This window comes from Monodelphis domestica, chromosome 1 (genome assembly GCF_027887165.1).
Source record: "Monodelphis domestica isolate mMonDom1 chromosome 1, mMonDom1.pri, whole genome shotgun sequence".
Classification (NCBI taxonomy): Eukaryota; Metazoa; Chordata; class Mammalia; order Didelphimorphia; family Didelphidae; genus Monodelphis; species Monodelphis domestica.
The window spans coordinates 450,688,092-450,709,533 of NC_077227.1; the positions used below are offsets into that span (position 1 = coordinate 450,688,092).

At 32.0% G+C, this 21,442-nt stretch overlaps 1 protein-coding gene across 4 annotated transcripts in view; it reads right to left on the minus strand.

The window, feature by feature from the left end:
- RPGRIP1L (RPGRIP1 like) overlaps positions 1 to 21,442 on the minus strand; it is a 136,328-nt gene that overhangs the window by 81,061 nt on the left and 33,825 nt on the right. For all 4 annotated transcript variants that reach the window (XM_007474872.3, XM_016433254.2, XM_016433255.2 and 1 more), the window contains 4 exons: positions 19,392 to 19,497; positions 17,278 to 17,424; positions 14,707 to 14,780; positions 9,421 to 9,560 (listed from right to left, as the gene is read on the minus strand). In XM_007474872.3, the coding sequence (XP_007474934.2) occupies positions 9,421 to 9,560; positions 14,707 to 14,780; positions 17,278 to 17,424; positions 19,392 to 19,497 (467 nt within the window). The remainder of the gene's footprint in view (positions 1 to 9,420; positions 9,561 to 14,706; positions 14,781 to 17,277; positions 17,425 to 19,391; positions 19,498 to 21,442) is intronic.

Genomic DNA, 21,442 nt, shown 5'->3' on the forward strand with positions numbered 1-21,442 from the left:
CACAGCATCTGTTGTAAAGAGTATAAAATCCCCAGAACTGATGTAATCTGGGGGACAGCTTTTCCATCCATGCTGTCCTCCCAGGGGGTCAGCCTTTCCATCCATGTTGTCTTCCCAAGGATCAGTCTTTTATCTTGCTGTTCCACCTGTACTATCTTCCTGGCCATTCTCAACATTACTCTCTAAATGAATAAATTTCTCTTTTTATTTTTAAGCTAAGTTTTGGAGTCTTGCATTCTTGAATAAAGGTATCCTTCCCAAACCCCAGGAGTGCACCTCTTCACTCCCATAACATCGATATCAAGCCAGTAATTTAAAATGGAATCAATTAAGAAAGATAAGAAATGTACCAACAGTAATTAGTTTAAAGCTCTTGTGTTTCACTCTGACATGGAAGTCACTCTGGGCTTTTGAAGAAATTAAAGCAAAATGAAAAATCTGGAAGGTTCTTTCAAGATGAAAATGATTAAAACATACTCCTGGCAACAGATCATATCTATTTCCCCTGGATCTGCTTTGCTAAGTACAAAGAGGCTTATCACCAAAAAGCTGGCCAGTAGGTGATGACTTCTTCCCTTGTTTCCTCAATTCAAGCATTGTTTCCTACATGAAACTTCTTGATCTCCAGAGGGAGTGAACTCCCTCCCAAAATTATTGCTTATCTTGAATATATTCTGCATATACTCTTTGTATGTGCTATCTCTCTAAGCTCCCTGAGCGAAAGGACTATTTCAGTTTTGTCTGTGTCTACACTGGCTGGCACACAGTAGGTGTTTAATTAATGTTTGATTGATTAACAAAGTAGAAAAAAAATACAAAATGATCTCCAGTTCTTGCTCCTTCTGTAGTGATGGTGAAAGAATGGCAGAAAAGGGTGCAAAAGTAATAAGAATCACACAGACCATTCATAAATATTAACTCTTTTGGGCTCTTCAGATAATAATTTTGTATATCTGCCAATGAATTGAAGCACTACCAGAGGAATTGAACCACAACCACAACAGAATTCTTAATATAAATGAAAACAGAAGACATTAAGAAGTTGCAGCTAAATGGAACAAAAGCTTATAGGCTTTTCTTAAATAGATAAACAAAGGATTTGGTTTAATCATGTCAACTCAAAGGTAACAAAAGAGAACCATTTCTTGGGATAACTAATTAGCTGCCTTGAGGCACTTCTGATTAGCACAAATATGAAGATCATGCAGTTTATACTCCAACATCTGTGGCAGACATTGAAGAAGTAATGAAATTTTACATAGAATTTGGCAAAGTATTTTAGAACAAGTCATCCTTTACTCTGATTCACAGTTATTTCAATAAAAAATTGGACAGAGAATACAATGAAATAACAAAAAAATTTGATAACATGCTTCTGGATTAAGAAGTTAAAGAGGTCAAAGGCCTGTAAACTACTCATGAGGATATTTTAAAAAATTTCTTAAAAAAGATGGATGGAAGTCACTGGATTTGGTTAAGTACTGAATAACACCACACATATACAAAACGAGTATGTCTTTATCAATGGAAGATGACTAGTTACTGAAGAGGGAATTATTTCCAGATCAGTTATGTGGAATCATATCATCTAATCATTAGAACAAAGTTCAAAATCAACTCTAAATTAGAATAAAAGATAAAAATGAGATATTGTACTGAGTTATATCAGCTTTAATAATACTTAAACTAGCTCTTTACTTTTAAAAGTAGACAAGACATTCATTGACTTTGATATTATCACTGAGAAGTTCAATAAAAACAATCACCATAATTAATAAGCCAAAATAGCCCGATAAGACACCTGCTTTGTCAGATAGAGGCAACTGATAAAGTCAAGGGCAACATCAATTTAGAAGATGAACTCATTTCTAGAACACTATGGAAAATGGATGAATATAATCATAATTTACATAAAACATTTTAAAAGCACAAACTCAAAAGACACATCCCCAAATCCCCAAAATACTTTGTAAATTAAAGACACTGTTTGCTTCCGGTAGTAAAGACATAAGTTGTTTCTGTCTAATTCAGGCCAAATTTAATTAAGAGGTCATTTGATTCTGAATGGGGTGAGGTAATCTTGTATCTACACTCTTTACAAAGTACTCAAACAAGTACAAAGCTTGACTATCATGCTGGCTCCCTATATCCCTGAGGGAAAAAAAAATCAGAAGAGGGAATGACATTTCCCCATCAAAATAGAATTCTAATTCTTTTCTTATATTATGGCAACTTCCTGTAGTCTTGGCTACAAATGGCTAAGTGAAATATTACTGCATTTCTGTCCTACATACTTGTGGGATAGAAATTATTTTAAACTGGACCAATACAAGGCCTATTTTGAGTTTTTCTTATGTTTTTGATTATTTTTCTATTCTTTTGATAATTGACACATACACCCCCATAACTGAACATTGTATTCTGAGCTAAACTTGATATTTTTTAATACTTACTTCAGGGGGATTGTATTTTAATTTAAAATCTAAGAATTTTTTTATTTTTGAAATGTTTTTGTTTGAGATTGTATTTTTATAAAAATCCAAGAATTTTGAATTTTGTTTAAGATTTTACTGTTATAAAAAATCAAAGATTTTGATTCTGTTCGAGAAAAGATCTTTAATCTTGTCCTGCAAGGGATACTGTCTTGAAGAGAAAGGCTTAGTAACCCCTACTCTAGAGAGGAGGCAGGGAGTAGCCTAGCTGGGCGTCATTCAGGCTTTCTAGTTAGGAACTCTGGTGAACTCTGTGCTGGGTCTTTGGGGCACTGGGACTTTGGCAAGAGTGCCCACAAAGAGGTCTATGCGTACCATCTCTGGCACATATACCATAGGTTTGCCATCATGGGTCTAGATTGATACAATTCAGTTCTATTAGTGGTATTCAGTTGGTCAGTGGAGAAGACTCTCCTATTGGGAGCATCAATAGTTAAATTACTATATAACTCTGAATCATTTCATTTGAATCTCATGATTAGTTATTTATACATTTTCCCCCTTCTCAAAATTGTTACTAAAACATAAGGTCTGTGCCCTTACAAGACTCTAAAAGGAAGATCAAGGATGCCCATTATCACCACTATAATTCATTAGCATTTCTAGTTAGCTTTAACAATATGAGAAGAAAAAGGAATTTAAGGAATTAAAGTAGTTAATGAGGAAACTAAAACTATCACTCTTTGCAGATGACATAATCGAATATTTAAAGGATCCTAGAGAATCAACTACACAACTAATTGAAATAATAATGTAAGCAAAGTTATAGGATATAAAACAAACCCACATAAATCAATGGCATTTCCATATTTTATTTACAAAGTTCATCATGAAGGGATAGCAAGAGAAATTCCACTTAAAATATCTCCAGATAATATGAAATGCCTAGGAATCTACTTGCTAAGATGAACACAGAAATTTATGAATATAATTACAAAACACTTTTAATACAAATGAAGTCAAATCTAAACAACTGAAAAATATCAATCACTCCTGGGTGGGCCAAGCTAATATAAATAAAAATGACAATTCTACCCAAATTAATTTATTTATTCTGTGCCATACAAATTAAAGTATCAAAAATTATTTTTTAGAACTAGAAAAAAATGATAACAAAATTAATGTGGAAGAACCAAAGATCAAAAATATGAGGGGAATTAATGAAAAAAATATGAAGGAAGGTGACCTAGCAGTGCCAGATCTTAAAGCAATAACCATAAAAACAATCTGGTACTGGTAAAGAAATAGAATGATGGATCAATGGAATAGATTAGATACAAAATATACAAGGATAAATAACCTCAGCCAATTAGGTATACACCAATATCTCACAACCTATATACCAAGATAAAATCATTTGGTATATGATTTAGACAAAAAGGGTTAAGCAATAAATAAATTAGTGGAACACAGAATAGTTTACCTGGCAGATCTATGGAAAAGGGAAGACTTTATGACTAAGCAAGAGATAGAGAACATTATGTAAAATGAATAATTATGATAATATTAAAAAAGGTTTTGTAAAGCAAAACCAAAGAAACCAAAATTAGAAGAGAAACAATTATGAAAAAAATTTATAATTTCTCTGAGAAAGGTCTAATTTCTCAAATATATAGAGAATGAAGTTAATATCAAAATTATCAATAAAGATATGAAAAATGTTCTAAATCACTCTTGATTAGAGAAATGTAAATTAAAACAACTCTAGGGTACCTCCTCATACCTATCAGATTGCCCAACATGACAGTAAAGGAAAATGATAAATGTTAGAGGGAATGTGGCAAAATTGGGATACTAATGCATTGCTAGGGGTGTTGTGAACTGATTCAATCATTCTGCAGGGCCATTTGTAATTAGGCCCAAAGGAGACATATGCCCTATATACCCTTTATATCTAGTAATAACTACTAGGTTTATATTCCAAAGAGATTCTAAAAAAACAGGGATGGACCTACTTGTATAAAAATATTTATAGCAGCTCTTTTTATAGTTGCAAAGAGGTAGAAATTGAAGGGATATCTATCAAATGGGGAATAGCTAAACAAATTGTGGTATATGGTGGCAACTGAATACCGTTGTGCTGTAAGAAATAATGAATAGGTGGATTTCAGAAAAAAAAGCTGAAAAGACCTCCATGAACTGATACAGAGTGAAATAAGCAGAACCAGGAGAACATTGTCCACAGTAACAATAATATTGCAGGATGATCAACTGTAAAAGACTTAGCTACTCTCAGAAATATAATGATCCAGGGCAATTCTGAAGGTCTTATGACAGAGAATGCTATCCATCTACAGAGAAAGAACTATTAGAATCAGAATGCAGGTCAAAGTATACTATTTTTCATTTTAGTTTATTTGTGTTTTTATTTTGGGGTTTTGATTTCATGTAAGTATTCTCTTACAACAATTAACAATATGGAAATATGTTTTGCATGATAACAAATGCTGAACCCAAATCAAATTGCTTACCATCTCCAGGGTGAGGGAGACAAGAGAAAGAGGAAAACAATTTAGATTTTATAACTTCAGAAAACATATGTGGAAAATTATTACATGTAACTGGGAAAAGAACATTTTTTTAAAAACTCTAAAAAGGAAGAAAATAAATGTGTTAGTCTACATTGTGCTAGATAGCTCTGTGAAAATTGAAAAATAAGTTCCTTACTTCGTGATTTGAAGAAAGGCAGTTTAAACAAAAAAAGTGGCATTTTATTATTCAAAGAGATAACATTTCACTTTTAAAAAATTATGTTCTTCCAGCAATACCATTAATAATCAGAGTCAAGAGAACAATTCAACTAAACAATTTTCAGGGTTCCTTTGAGCTAATATCATCAGCTGTGATCAATATAGCCATATGCATTATGTTGAATTATGCATTTTAGCTAAAGATAGAAAGGATTTTCAAAAGCAGACCTTAAACACATGCAGTTAATTTAAGCATTAGCCAAATGCAAACTGCATTTACATATCCGTTCTCCCCCATATTCACACAATCTGAAACTAATTTGTACCTTGAATAAAGAGGTGAGTAGTCGCTAAAAATAATTTTCTAGTTATATGAACGACTACAAAAAACTAGGGAAACATCTTCTGGCAAAGAACAATTGCTACATGAAAAGGTATACGTGTGCTAGAACTTCAAAGTAAAAAAATCAAACAATTTTGAAACCTTTAATACAAACAAGAATTTTAAAATATGAAAGGGTTGAGGCAGTGTATATACTGCATCTGAGATACTTTCTCCCTTACTAACCCTCATTCAGTCATTTAACATGTCTGAATGTCAATTTCGTTATCTGAAAAATGAGTATAATAATGCTTGCACTACATATCACTACAAATAAACACTTTCTAAATCTTAAGAGTTATGCTGGTAAACTATATGAGCACACTATCTAAATATAAGCAGTGAAGAGAACATGGAATTAATCTCAATTGTGTACTCTTTCAAATAAATGGTTATGGTAAAGAATGTTTTTGTTAATACATTTCTTAAATAAACAAAAAAGTATGTTTAAGTTATAATAAAAGGAGGATACTTCTGTGATGATAGTATTATGATCAAAAGATCAGATCTTTAGAGCTGGAGAGACCTTAGAAGTCACTTAATTCAACAGACAAGAAGACAAAGGCTCAGAGAAGATTGGAGGTTTGCCCAGGGTCACACAGCAGCTGGAATTTTAAATCAGGTCTTTCTGACTGCAGGTTCAGCACTCTATTAACTATACTATACTCCTTTTTATGAAATATGAAGGCAGAAAAATTAAAATTGAGAAGGAAAGGAAGAATTAAATTGTTCAGACTTTGTAGCATTTAGAAATGAGGATGGCACTTTATAATTAGTGTACAATTGAGTAAGTAATAAAATGGTAAAAGCTGAAAATCCATTGCATCAAAACTATTTTTATCAGACATCTTTGACTGTTAGAAGAAACAATTTCAGAATTGCACTAGGGAAAATATAGTTCCTTCTACTTATTTCAAGCCCAACAAATGAAATGCAAGCTTTTAATTATGACATGTAGGGAATCAGAGCATCAGAGAAAATTGGTCAGGAAGAAAAAAGGGTGATTTTAGTTCCTTTGGTTTCCAAAATGTAGTTACTTGTCTCTATTACAAAAGAAAGAAAACAGGTGAAAATATTTCTATTTCAGTATATCTATTTAATAAGGGCTCTCTGAATTCTCTGTGGAGCAATACTATTTCTTGCTGTCAATAAATGTACCAGAAACAGTGCAAAGATTTTATTTCCATCAAGATCTTGTGTAAAAGGTTTATATGGGAAGTCATTATCATTATTGTTAAAGAACAAATATGGTAGTGATTGGTAATCTAAGTCAATATATTGCAGAGATAAATGATAAAAAGCATTATTATGCAAATCACATACTAAAATCATGTCATATAATTCTATTACAAGTGTCCAGGTGGGTCATCTTCATTTTCATAGTATTGGTATCTCAAGTAAATTATCCAGTAGACCACAAGTAAGGCACTTGATTTCTTTCTCTTTTTTTTTTTTTGGAAACTCCTCAGTGATGATGCAGTAACTTTATCATTTCCTTTTACCTTATCTTGTTTTTATGAAGCAGGAAGGGTGAGTTCTGATAAAATCATGTTAATACAATAATGAATTTTAACAATAATTATAGAACTTATAAAAAAAATCCAACCCTAAACTTTCTGTTCAAGTTCAGCTTATCGAATTCAGCAGGTATAGCAATGTGCGTAAATAGTTGGCCTTACTTGTACAGTTAAGGATTTCTAGTAATGCTCAATACCATTTGCCATTAAGAAAAAGAGTTTACACTAGAATGAGATTTATTTTGGGGTAGAATACAGTGGAATTGTGTGTCAGCTATAGGGGAGGGTTGTGGGGGGAGGGGAGGGAAAGAACATGAATCCTATAACCATGGAAAAATATTCTAAATTAATTGATTAAATAAAAATTTCCCAATTAAAAAATAATTTGGGGTAGAATACAATATACATATGTGTATATGTTATATCTTCCTTGATGAGAACATAAATTACTTGAGGGTAAGGAGTGTGTTGTTTTTAAATTTTGTATTCTAAATGCCAACCACAATGCCTTGAATATTGTTTAATATTTTGATACATTGGTGTTCTCATTGTGGTAACTCCTTCCAGTGATAAAAATGGCAACCCATGCATATTCACATCCTGAAAAACTAGGTACACACTCTCACAAATACTATTTCAGGAGGGTCTGCTCAACATTCTGGGGGTGTCTAGAGGCTATCCATTTAGATGGTGCATGAATTGCAAAGAAAATGTAGCCTATCCATTAATTACTCCATAGTCATGCTATATGTTCCTCTCCTCCAATTTGTTTTGTTACACATCTCTCTGATGAAATTTAAAAAAATATTTCTGCATTTCACTAGTCAGGTATTATAGTCTACTCTTGCTCTCTGTATATCTCTTTTCTACAGGTGACTTTCAACTTTCAACTTTTCAGAGACTGTAGTACTCTATTGTTCATCTCTGTTCATATCTACCTAGATGCATCCCATGTACTGTTGGACCAGTTCTAGGAGTTGTCCAATCAACTGTATATGGTAGTCCAGCTCAAAAACATTCTTCATTCACTTGGTTTTTAAAAGTATGGGTTCTCATCTGAATGATTATCTGTCTCATTCAGAAGGCTCTATATTGTTTCTGGGTTTAATGTAATCAGCATCATGTCAAATAAACAGGATCACCTGGAGAATATTCCATTTTCATTTGGCTTCCTTGCTAGATATACTTCATGATAATGGCTATCATCTTTAGCAAGTATAGACTTCTCTGTTTTATGCATTTTGTTTGATCTTAATAATCAGAAGGTGGTGAATCAAAGTTATTTCTGTTTTTAAAATGCATTTGATTTGCTAGAGTAAAATGCTACATCAACAAGATTCTTTTCCAATAAGATAATTTTCATGTTTGTGTATGATTGTGATACTTAATAGGTAGAATTTAAGGTAGAATTTTACTCTGGTAAATCAAAAGCTTTATGGTCAATAAATAATAAATTCAGTGGTACACTATATTTTCCTCACTTTGCAGTCAATAGTGTGATTATAAAGATAATGTTTGCTGTAAAATATAATTCACAGAAGTTTTCCTACATGTTGTGTGTGTAGATTATGTTCATAAAAATTTTTTAGAGGTGGGAACATCAGTACATTCTTGGTCACCTTTTTCAGAAATAATAATACCCAAGATTTTTTTTTCCTAAGCTTCCACTTCCCTTCCTTTTCATATACCTTGTGATTTGATCCTTTAACATACTCAAAACTGTGTTGTCTCCAACAATATAAGAACCATATCTCTCAATGTTCTTAGTCAGGTCCAGATCTTCTGTATTACTGTGTTTTCTTTAGTACTATTTTTTCCTTACTCATGCAGCACATTGGAAATATGATGTAGAGTTTAAATGTTATAGCTCCATATGCACTGATAAAGAAAAGAGTTCTCACCAGACATAGTAGGAATGTAATAAATGTCTACTGAATTGAAGAAGCAAAAGAAAAACTAAAATAGGTAATAGAAATAGTTTGTATTCAAGAACAACAGAAATAAAGAATTTGGTTATCTAGCCTCCAGGGAAAGATATTTGTGGTTCATAAAGTGGAGCCATCTAATGAATATTATATGACAAGGGTCTACTTGATTTTTCTTGGTTTCTAAGAATTCAAGCACAGTGAATAATTAGGAATAAATGAAGTCTAGGTACCCAAATGAGGGACAAACAAGAATCAAGATGCCAAATTGTAGTTATCCTTGGGCACTATGAATTCCTTTGCCATATTCTGCAGAGAGAATTTAGGCCTAAGTGTAAAATCATACTTAGGAGAGAGGTGTCAATGACGGATAAGAATTGACTCTGAAATGACAAGGAGTTATTTTGCCTGTACCTCTTTCAGCTTTTAGTCTGTCCAGAATTTCATTTTTGTCTGCTAAATCAGACTTGATGGCAATCTCCAGCTGAGCAATCTGCAGTTTAAGCTGTTGTTCCTTTAATTTCCATTGTTCTTCGTGGGTCACACTGAAGGCACTGTAATAAAACGTGATGTGTAAGGGACTCTTAGAAATCTATTTCAACAGAAAATATTAAGAAAAAAGTTTTTAGTGGCACAGAGATCACTGTCATCATGTCTTAGGAATTAAGTAAACATATGCTGGTCTGCTGCTGTTGAAACCAAGGCGCCTTTCTCAGGCTGTGGTTACAGAACATGAAAGAGTCTGTGGGATGAGCAAAGGAACTGGCCTTAATTTAGAGTGCCAAAACCAGAGATGTTGGCAGTGTGTAGCATTTGTGGGACTAGGAAAGGAATTCAGATACATACTCCAGAGGAATCCACAATTCCAAACCTTAGCAATAGACAACTGACAAAACCATTTTTTCCCACATACAAATCCTCTTAACATAGAGAAAATTGACTTTCCACCTGATTTTTTTTAAGTCTGTGAAACACGGAGAGATAAAAGTCAGTTCTTTTTAAAACCAAAACCAAAAAATTCTAATATGTAACCACAAAATGATAATAATTTTTACTGAATTGAAAAATAATAATTCTGATGTTAATTAAGAACTATTGACAAAGTAATCTTTTTCCTTAAAATTGATAGCATGTGGGATAAGAATAAACTAATTGCAATAAATTGGGTTATAAAAATGACACAATGACTCAACAAATAATAATTCTCTAAAATTTCTCAACATTTAGCAGATTGAAACGGAGCTATTAAATGATTAAAAATGCTGAAGAGCTAACTTAAATTTTTCATGTAGTATCCCTAAACTATGAAATGAATGTTCATTTTGATAACTGTTATTTCAGTGTAAAGCTAATCTTCTCAAAGTTTTTGCTGGGATGCATAAGGCTAAATTAGAAAGAATTCTTAATTTGGAATCAGAGTACTTGGTTTGAACACCATCTTGACTATCTGCTACCTGTGCAATCTGCTGAAAATTACATCACCTCTTGAAGCCTCATTTTCCTTATTAGAAAAATAAGGAATTTGAAGGGATTTTTAGGGTTCCTACCAGCTTTCAGACTTTGATCGAGGCTGCATAGGTTTTAGTAGCTTTGTCTATTTTATTAGTGCCCAATAAATTTTTTTAATGTGTCCAAAACATACCAGCTTGTAAGTCAGCTATTATGGTTACAAATGAAGAAACAGTGAGAAAAAATATTTTTTACAAAAGCTACATGTTTCGTAAACTTTTCTGTGCATACGCATATAGGTTTTAATACTTTTAGACAAGTTTGGATATTTATTGCAAATGAAAAATTACTTAAGGAACTCACACATTTTTGGGAAGTACAAAACCCAGAAGACAGCCAAATTAATAGCATAGTTGGTTTGTTTTTTGGGGAATTTAAAAATATTTTAAATAATGCTTTGAAATCCAGATGCAGTTTTCTAAATTTTTTGTACAATAGTTTCATTTTCTCATTTTTCAACAAATATTTCCATCTCACACATACAACTTTCTAAAAGTAGAGACCTAAAATGATTAGCATTTTGACAATTTTATTTAAATCTGTAATTGCCTGGTTTAATATAAAAACAAACATTTGAGTTTTAAATATGAAGATAAAGCATGCTTCTTTACATGTCCATTTTTTATAGAGGACAAATCAATATATGTAAGCTGTTATTTCAAAATATAGACACATATAACAAATATGTATACATAGCTCTACTATTATTAAAAACATGAATGATCCAAAAAATTAACATGATATAGGCACAACTACATGTTATATCAGATGCCAAAAATTGGAAACAGTAGTGTTCCAATAGCATTAGTACCAGCAGAAAAATCACCAACAGCTAATCTGGCAGAAACATCAGAAGCTGTATGTGTTTAAATTAAGAACAATTTAGCAGGCTGGTTTTTCCAAACCCACAAAATACTAGTGTAAATCAGTATAAGTCAATCTGAATTTAGTCCACTGCTATCTTCCTCTCTAAATTTAGGATTACATTCCACCAGAATTTCATAAGGAATTTCTTTTGAATTTACTGTATTCCTCTATGCTTGGAGCCATCTGTGTAACTATAAATGGTGAACCACATCTGGCTCCATTTGCTTTGTAAGGGCTGGGTACACGATTAGATCTGTATATGAGAACAGTCCTTGAAAACCTTTATTCATGAAAATGTTTTTGTATATTGCCTTCAGTGACAACTAGGGAAAAAACACAATAATTGCTCTTTGTGCACACTTGGTTGTTATGTTAAACTGAAGGAGTGATAAAATATCAGGCTGTAGTCATGTACCCACTGGCGCCTGTGGTCACTGGTATGTCCATTGGCAATGAAGGGTGAGCACAAAGTAGATAAATACATATTTGATTAGTAGCATAAGAACAAAATAAAGGTCAAGAATACCATTATTTTCCAGATTATCTCTAAGGGTTTTTCCATCTCCTTCACATTTCTTCCTGTAGAACAAGTACAGTTTTTATCCTTATGTTAAAGGACATTTAAAGATATGGAAGACCTTGATTCATGTGCAAAACCATTATTTTAGCTAGTAGATAGTTGATGATAGTGTTATATTTATAAGTCATATGACCTTAAAACTAAACTTAAAAAGGGGTCATAGCTACCACATTCAACATAAAACTGATCTGTGAGCAATATGAGCAGAAAAATAATTTTTAATCCTTCAAAGAATTACTTCTCATGAGGACCATCTTGATAAAGTCTGTTTCTCCTTTGTTAGTTGTATTGCCATGCAAGAGAAAGGTATGTGTTCCTTAATTATTACTATTTACTAAGTACTTAGAATATATACTAGGTATTGTGTTAAGCACTGCAGGAATAAAGACAAAAATAAAACTGGCTCTTCCCTCAAAGTACTGAGGATAACAATTCTTTCCAATGATGCTACTTGGAACTTTTAATAAAAATTTTCCAGCATGCACAAAGCTTATGCCAGTCAACAGTGTGATTTTTTTAAAATCTCAGATTATTTTAACAGATTGCAAGATAAAGAAATAGATGGAGTTAGGTTTGGTGGGAAAAATGCTGCTGGATTAGACTTTAGGAAGACATAAGAAAAAATCTCACCTTTGATTTACTAGATGTGTGAGCCTGGGCAAGTCACTTTAACTTTATTGTTTGAGACAACTTGCTATGGCTTCTCTATATTAAGTCCTGTAAGGAACTGTATCTTTCTGGCATTTGTATCCCTAGTTTTCTGATAGGCAGCAAGGAGAACTGGAGAGAGTCTAGAAAGAGTTTTTTTCCCTTTTTAATGATAAACTTTTATTGCTGAATATAGTTTTACAAAGAGGAAAAGAAGGAATAAATGACCATTAGTTGATATTTGTTAAATTCATAATAAAAATAAGTGAAAATTCAGGTTTTTGAGATGTAACATTATCAATAAGCATTTGACAGTATTGAGATTTACTAATAAGCAGGGAAATTCCAAACAAAATAACTCGGAACTACTACCACACATCCATCAAGTTACAAAGATATTAGAAGATCAAAGTCTGGACTTAAAGTCAGGAAGACCTGGATTTAAGACCTGTCTCCAACATACACTGGATGTGTGATTCTTGGCAAATCAGTAGTTTAAGAAACTCTCTCAGACTCTAGGTCACAGAGAAGGTGGTAGCATTGACTGTGGGAGATTCCTCTTCTGGGAGTTATAGATATCAAGGAAATCACAGGACTGGTCCCTTTGCCAAAGCCATCTCTAGTTCTCAGCACAGTGTCACTACTTAATAAGGGATTTTTTCCTTCATTAACTGAAAAGATCCTTTTCTTTCTGTTATGCTACTCTGACAAGCATAATAGATTTGTGTTATCTATATGAGAGAATTTTGCACTTCCATTTCACACCATGTGCATGTTTTCTAGACATCTCTCATTGAACACATGTAGGGACTGAAATGATATTGCCTAGAAAAATTAAAACTCAGTTACCATTTTGTATTATTTAAAGAAGCTAACTTGATCAGTATTGTTATTTAAACATAATTCTTTCACTAAATTAATCAGGAATAGGAAATAATGAATTTTAAACATTTTCTCCAAAAAGCTGATCAAATAATATATAAGCATATGTTTCCTCCACTAATTTTATCAGGATAGGAAATAAAGGATGTGTCTTGGAAGACATATTTTCCCATAATTGCTAAACAATGCCTATTGTAATTAAAGCTATTATGACCTTTTTTCCTATGGAGGTAACCCTGTTTTCTCATAGACTATTTTGAGTAGGAGAAGGTGTCACAATTCTGGCAAGTCCTACTAGATGGGCTAGCCTGTTGACTGTCAGCTAAAGTCTAGTACAGAGGTGGCTAGGTGGCTCAGTGGATAGAGAGCAGGCCTAGAGATGTGAAGTCTTGGGTTAAAATCAGGCTTCATATACTTTGTAGCTATGTAACTCTAGGCAAGTCACTTTACCTCCAACTATCCTGCTATTACTACTCTTCTGCCTTGGAACTGATAGTTAGTATCGGTTTTAAGATGGAAGGCAAAGGTTTCTAAAAAATAAAAATAAAGGCCAGTTTGGTTAAATTCAGAAAGATTCAGCATCAGATAGTTGGGTTACAGGTGATAAAATTTTGGGGCTGAAGCAACCCACAAAATAATCTAGAAGACATGTTTATTTATATATATATATATATATATATATACACACACACATATATATGTGTATATATATATACATACATACATACATACATACATACATACATACACACACATATGAGAGTTAGGGAAACCCATGTTGATGAAATCAAATTTTCTGAAAACATTCTGAATGGATATCACTGCATGTTGAAAAGAATTTATAGGTACCTTTGGATGACTGAAATTTATGGTGTAGCAAAATTTTGTTTCTGAGAGTTTCAATAAAGGATTAATTATTGGCTGTGTGACCCTGGGCAATATGGCAATATCTAATAAGGACTGAATATTTCAGCAAAAAAACAATATGGCTTTTGCAATATTTTTATCGATATGGTTGGAGAATCAATTGCTAATATCTATAAAAACATTATCTTGTTTAGACTTTAATATATTTCTTTACATTCCCACAAAACTTTTATTTTCTGCTAAAGAAACATTCTTATTTGGTCAGTGTGAAATGGTTTAAAATATGGCAATAAAAATGACAACTTATGGAATCTGAGGAAAAGAAAAAATAAGGAATTATAATTTACCTGTTATACAGTTTATCATAGTTTTCCTTTAAAAGTTCCTTCTCCTTTTCCAAATCACGAATTCTATCCTGAAGCTATAATAAAAAGAAAAAAAGTTAGTTTAAAATTCTATCAGTCAATCCCCATATGGTTTAATGTTTCATTCTTGATAATTACTACATAGAAGGTGAATATTAATTTTATCTGTTTCTTTTTAATCCATCATTGACTTTTTCATATTATTAAGTAAAAGTGAAATTAATATCCCTGTCATAATTTAATTGGAACAATATCAATTTATGAGATGATTTATGCTGTAATATTATCTCAATAAATTCTTTATTAATTATTATCAAATTTGTAAAAGAGTAAATTTACTTTGTCTTCTTTCTCCATGAGAAACACACTAAGGTTCACTTATTAATATCAAACAAACTTTCAGTAATAACAAAATTTTAGTTCATGGTTCATAAAAATTATAGAAATATTAACCTTGGTAGTCGTTATTTTCTCCCTGATATTCAGAATTAGCAAGAGGTTTCAGGTTCAATTCAATATAGGGAAAATACTCTATGCCAAGGTTTAGTAAACTGTGGCTTGAGCTTTTTCATACAGCCCACGAGCTAGGAATGGTTTTTGTACAAAAACTAATGACAGTCAAATTTGGCCCTTGAGCTCTACATTGCCAATCCTTCCTCTACTTGTTCCTACCAAACACCTCCAAGGTAGAAGCATGGTAAGGACTTAGGCATGGGGGTTAAGTGACTTGCCCAGGATCACATAAATAAGAAATGTCTGAGGTCAGATTAGAACCTAGGACCTCCTGTCTTTGAGCCTGATTATCAATCCACTGAGTCACCTATCTGCCCCCAACATACTTTTTTCAATCTATAAACATTTATCATGCACATGCTAGGCACAGTGCTATGTACTGAAGCTACAAAGACATAAATGAGTGATCTTTCCCTCAAGAAACTTACATTTTATTAGAGAAGACAATATGTACTGTGAAGATTAAATTGTAATCCCCTGATTATAACAATGAAGGTACTTAGCTCTTCCTTTATTGGGAAGACTGAATTGTAATCCCCAATATATTTTTAGATTTTAATTCCCAAAGTGATAACTCAGTATTTGAAGTAGAACTACCCATTTTAATCTACAAAAAAGTAACTAACTACTAAAGGTGCAAACTAATTACAAAAGGTGTGATCTAACCAAAAAAGGTATAATCTAACCAAAAAAAGGTGTGAACACCCATTTCATGCATTGAGTGGGAGGTCTGTGACCCCCTTGTGAAAGAGTGAGCAGTCCTGGAGAGGAGTGTCTGCTATAATTGGTAGACGTGAAATTTAGGGGAGGTGACACAAGAGAAAAAGATCTTTAAATAGAGGACCACAGAGGCCAGAGGAGATAGATATCCTCTGACTCAGAGTTGGATTGGAGTGAAGAAGAATCACTTGGAGGAGAGATTGGAAGAGTCACTCGGAGTTGGACTGGAAGACAGACACTTGAGGAGGGATTGGAAGAAAGACCCTCGGACTTGGCTGTGGAACTCAACCCTGGAGGAACTCGTGCAGGAGACTTCAAACTACTTTCCTTTTAGACTATCAACTTGGTGAGTGAAAGGCTGACTTAGTTCCCTGCCTTTCTGGAGGTGTGAACCTCCAAGAAAGGCCCATCCTCTTGAGACTCCTTTTCCTTAATTAGGGCCTTAGAATTTCTACCTGGCTCAGAGGAAGCTAGAGTTTTTCCTCTCTCTAATTCCTTAATATCTTCCCTCTATTGTAAATAAACTATCATAACTTCTTTACTTTAGTAATTCATTTGGGATTTAGAAATTAAATCCCTGGTGACCACCAAATTAAGTATTTCTGTCCAACCAAATAAAAAATAACCATACATATAATATGTGTATATAGGTAAATACTTATATGGCACTTACTATGTAGGCAGCTAGGTATTAAATTAAATCAAAGCATTGGGCTTAAAGTCAGGAGGCTCTGAGTTTAAATCTGGTCTCAGACACTTAATAGTGTATGATCCAGGACAAGTTGCTTAGCCCCTATTTGATTTTGATTTCAGTTTTGATTTCAGTTTCAAAATGAAAGCATTTCTTTTAAGTCAAGTATTTTAAGTAAAAAATGATCAAATCAAATGAAGAGTAGCATTTACTAGCATCTATTAGGCAAAACTTTATATTTATTCACTATTCCCAGTGCTAGATACAGAGTTTATAAAGGTTTTTGGGCAGATCAGTTTATTGTGGAAGCCAGATGGCATTTTGGAAAAATAAGAAGAATAGAATTTAAGCCTTTGCTCTGATTTTTACTAACGGTAAAACTATAGACAAGTATAGACAAGGCAATCTTTTTCGAATCTCAGTTTCTTCATCTGTAAAATGAGATAAAGGGACTGCAATTATCTGTATACCTTATGAGATTCTTGATAGCAAAGTACCTTGTAAATTGTAAAGGGTTATCAAATTTGTATATTTATCACAGCATCTCTATAGCTTTTTCTTTCATCTTCCCAAATAAGTTACTGATAAGATTTTTAGTGGATATGATGATAGCCTTTTTTGGTGCTTACCTCTCCTATTTTTTTTTCAGCAAAGATCTTACATTGTAGTTGTTTTTCAAGACTGAAGCATTTTAAACGAAAGTCTTTGAGCTGTAGATGAAGTTCATCCCCATTTGCCAGTAAGGCATCATGGCTGGCTTTAAGATGTCTTTGCTTCTATAAAGAGAAAAGAAAATCTTTCAAAATTATTGGCAAACTAAATTTTGATTACACAGTCAGCAATCTTTTATTAATTCTACTAAGTTTGAATAAAGAACGTTATTGCTAACTTCACATATTCACTATTTAGGTAACAGGGGACACTTGACCTATAATTTGTCATGAAGAAGAAATTGTTAGATTGAATTAACATGGGTTTGATTAGGAAAAAAAGTGTTTTTCTTCAGCATTTCATACACTTAGGTTTTAGTTTTCATGGAAAATGACCAATAAATACACTAGCATTGGCAATTAAAAAATTTTTTTACTATGATTAGACATGATGTCTAAAACTGTTGCAGTAAAGAACAAAAGTAAGTGATCAAACATAGATAGTTAAACTGAAAAGATTTGCTATCATCAATAAAATCAGTCTTAGATGTTGAGCTTTTGCTTGATTAAAATAGTTTTAATTCACTGCAGAAGATATGTAAATATTATAAATTTTAAATGACCTATTTATCAAGATGCTTTAAATTTATTCTAGAATAGTTTAGTATCACATACTTTTGAAAAAATATGAATGTTGCCTAAAGTGAATTAGCGAATCCTAAACTAATTCAATCTCCACGTCTCACTTGTTAACTGAAAAAACACTTTTACTTTTTCAGGAGAACTTCAATATTAAGGCAGGTGCCACTTAGAAAAGTACATGGCAACACAGCTTCTTCTAGGTTAATTATGTTTACTCTTGGCACAAGTATAAAAATATTATCTTTTTCACTTAATGTTTGTAAGTAAAGACTTCACTTTATTAATAGCACAAATATTTTCCAATGTCCTAATGTTTTAATATTTATCAAAAGAGATTTGTATGATATGATAAGGGATATGTAGTGAGTACTTACTGCCATACTTGATAATACATTTGATAAGGACGTTAAACTGAAAACCAAGCAATTAAAATATTATTGAATGCAGGAGAATTTGTGACTTCTGTCCTTTTTCTTAATTTCTTATTTTTAAAATTTATATCAGGTTAAGTGTATATTGATTTTTTTCTCCTAATTTGTAAATATTTCTACGTAACTTTTCCTAACATATGGAAACATAAGGAAAGATCATTCATTTTTGGTATTTTGAGAAATTCCTATCTGATTTTCAAATAGAGAATATGATACATATTATGAAGATGTCTGAACACTATCTACATTAATGGTAAACTGTAACTTCAAAAGACCCTATAGTTTGCTTTAATTTACTGCTTTTTTCTGACTCAAGATTTCAAAGAGGATATAGCTTGATAAGAATTCTGATCATCTGGAAGGATTTGGTGTTTATAATTCCATAATTCATGTTAATTATGCAGTTTAAATAAATAAAAGTGGTCTTGCTGCATGTTCTGGTGGGGTCAAAATTTTTACTAAATCATGTAGGGGGATATAGGAGTCCCAAATATACCCATAACCAGAGATCTTTGTGTTTTAAATAAACACATTGCTAGATTAGTTAATTATGTGATGAAATTAAGGAGTCAACACTTATGATAATGGTGAATAATTAAAATATCTATTTAGTTATTCATATTCTGGCAAATTTAAGCTATATTAGGAAAGCTTAGGACTGATTTTCAGTATAAACACATGGTCTATACTTTTAAAGCTATGCACTTATAGTCAATTTAGATAACTTACGATATATCTCATTGTTGTTCAATTCACCATATCACAGAGAGGAACTTAGTTTTCCTACTTAGTTTTAGATATTTACATTTCAGTCCTAACCAAGAAACACAACAGTAAAGTAATAGAAACTCAAGCAATAAAAGGCAGTTATCTTAAAGATTTGTGTGTGTGTGTGTGTGTGTGTGTGTGTGTGTGTCTAAATGGACAAATAACCAGCACAATTTGTGAATGTCATTTTGATAATCCAGAGTATTCATACATTTACATATAAAAGCACAATACTTCCCATTATAACAGTACCTCTTGAAGTTGGATATATTTTCCTTCCATTACTGTAAGGGCATTACTTTTCTCCATAAGCTGCTTATTAAGTTTGATCAGTTCCACATTTTCTCGAATATTTGTCCTTCACATTAAAAAAAAAAGAAGTGGGGAAAACTCAAGGTAAAATATATGATAGAATAAAAATTTTCTTCTTAGAAAACTTCAACACACTTGTAAATCAACATTTTCTAAGACATTACTTCCATAATAATGCACCTTTTTGGGAGATGATTTGACCTGTGATTTTATTGAAAGAATTCCCTATATTCCTTATACATAAAATCATAGATCATAATTAAAATTCAACTAATAATTATTTTTAACAGTTATCTTTTATATATTAAGTGATTCCATAACTTACTGAAAGATGGCACACATGCAATATTTGACATGGAGATGTTTATGACAGTAATATGCTAATCTACAAAATACAATTCTCCCTAGATGAAAAACTTGTTTTGTGATGTAATCTAGTCATCTTCTTAACATTATCCAAAACAGAGTGTCAAAGTATTATCATTTATGAGGGTTTTTTCTAGGAACTTAAACTTTTCAAAATATTCACGAAAAGTGACCTAGCATTTTATACTAATAATGCCCTAAGACTGGCATCTAAATAAGTTGCAGATGTTCTTTTAGCTGTATGAGATCATTTAACATCCACAGGGTATATAGAAACCCTATATGTTCCAATCCTATTTTGTATTTTTCCTACTGAGATTAAAGCAAACACAGAATTGTACAGGAAGATCTTGTAAAGGTTAATCACAGATCTAAATGAATACTTGTTTTCAAAAGACACATACACATACGGACCAGGAAAGGTGACCTAATTAAATTTGTTTTACATCTAAAGTATTTGGGTAAATATATATGACTAAGTTTTGGCCTACATTTTAAAACAAAAGTAATATATTTTAAAATAGGAATATTAGTTTTCCATTTGAAATGCATAATTTTTCTTCTAAAATTTATCTACTGTACACATATTGGAAAAATTGTCACAATGCCATACTGGAACCAGAAAATAGACTACAAAGCTTACACATCTGTAAACCAGCTGAGGACTTGAAATACTTAATTTTCCTCTTTGATATTTGAAAGTTCATTGTGTTTTGGCTTTGGCCAGTTAGTTGTCCTTGCAGAGAAGATAAACAAGACCAAGAATCTCAGATCTAGCCCAAGGTATAGCCATAATACAATATTAAGTGTCTTACACTTTTTATTGAGTACTTTAGAAATATATATTTAATAATAGTTTTACAATTACTTAACAAACCACTTTTCTTCGTATAATGAAAGCAAGCATCATGGAGACACAAAATCAGTAAGTGAATGAGGTTCAATAGCAGTATGATCCAGAACTTTCAATAAAGCCTAAAGCAAAATATCACAAATTCTGTAAAAACCAAAATGCAATTTTTGCATTTTCCTGAATTACTAGGTTTGTTTCTCTATGATAACATTTTTATTGTTTACTTAACCCTTGCCTAAGAATAATATCATATCCATACTAGGTAATATTCAATCTGCTAACATTTTTAGTTTTTCTAATTTTTTTCTTACTTTTTAATGTGTCAGAAAACCTAAGTAACTATAGGGTTCATAGATACTCTAGGGTAAGTAATAAAATAATTTTTGCTAATTAAAAATGTTGACTAATAATAGCAACAAGAGGAGGCAAAGGCATAATAATGGCTAATAATTTTTATTCAAAAAGTGCTATACTTAAATCACATCATTTGATTCCCAAACAACTGTGTGAAATAAACACTACAAGTGTTTTTATTCTAATTTGAAAGATGAAGGAATGGAAACAGAGAGATAAAGTCTTATTTAGAGATATTCAGTTAATCAGGAATGAAGGTGGAACTCAAACCTGGGGCTTCTCAACTGAAATTCAGTATTCACACCACCCTGTCTTGCTACCTTTCATTGGATATATATAACCTCATCCCTCCAGTCACATTTAGTTTCTATAGTCATAGGAATATTATTAAAACTTGGTATTTATTTAATTTTTTATT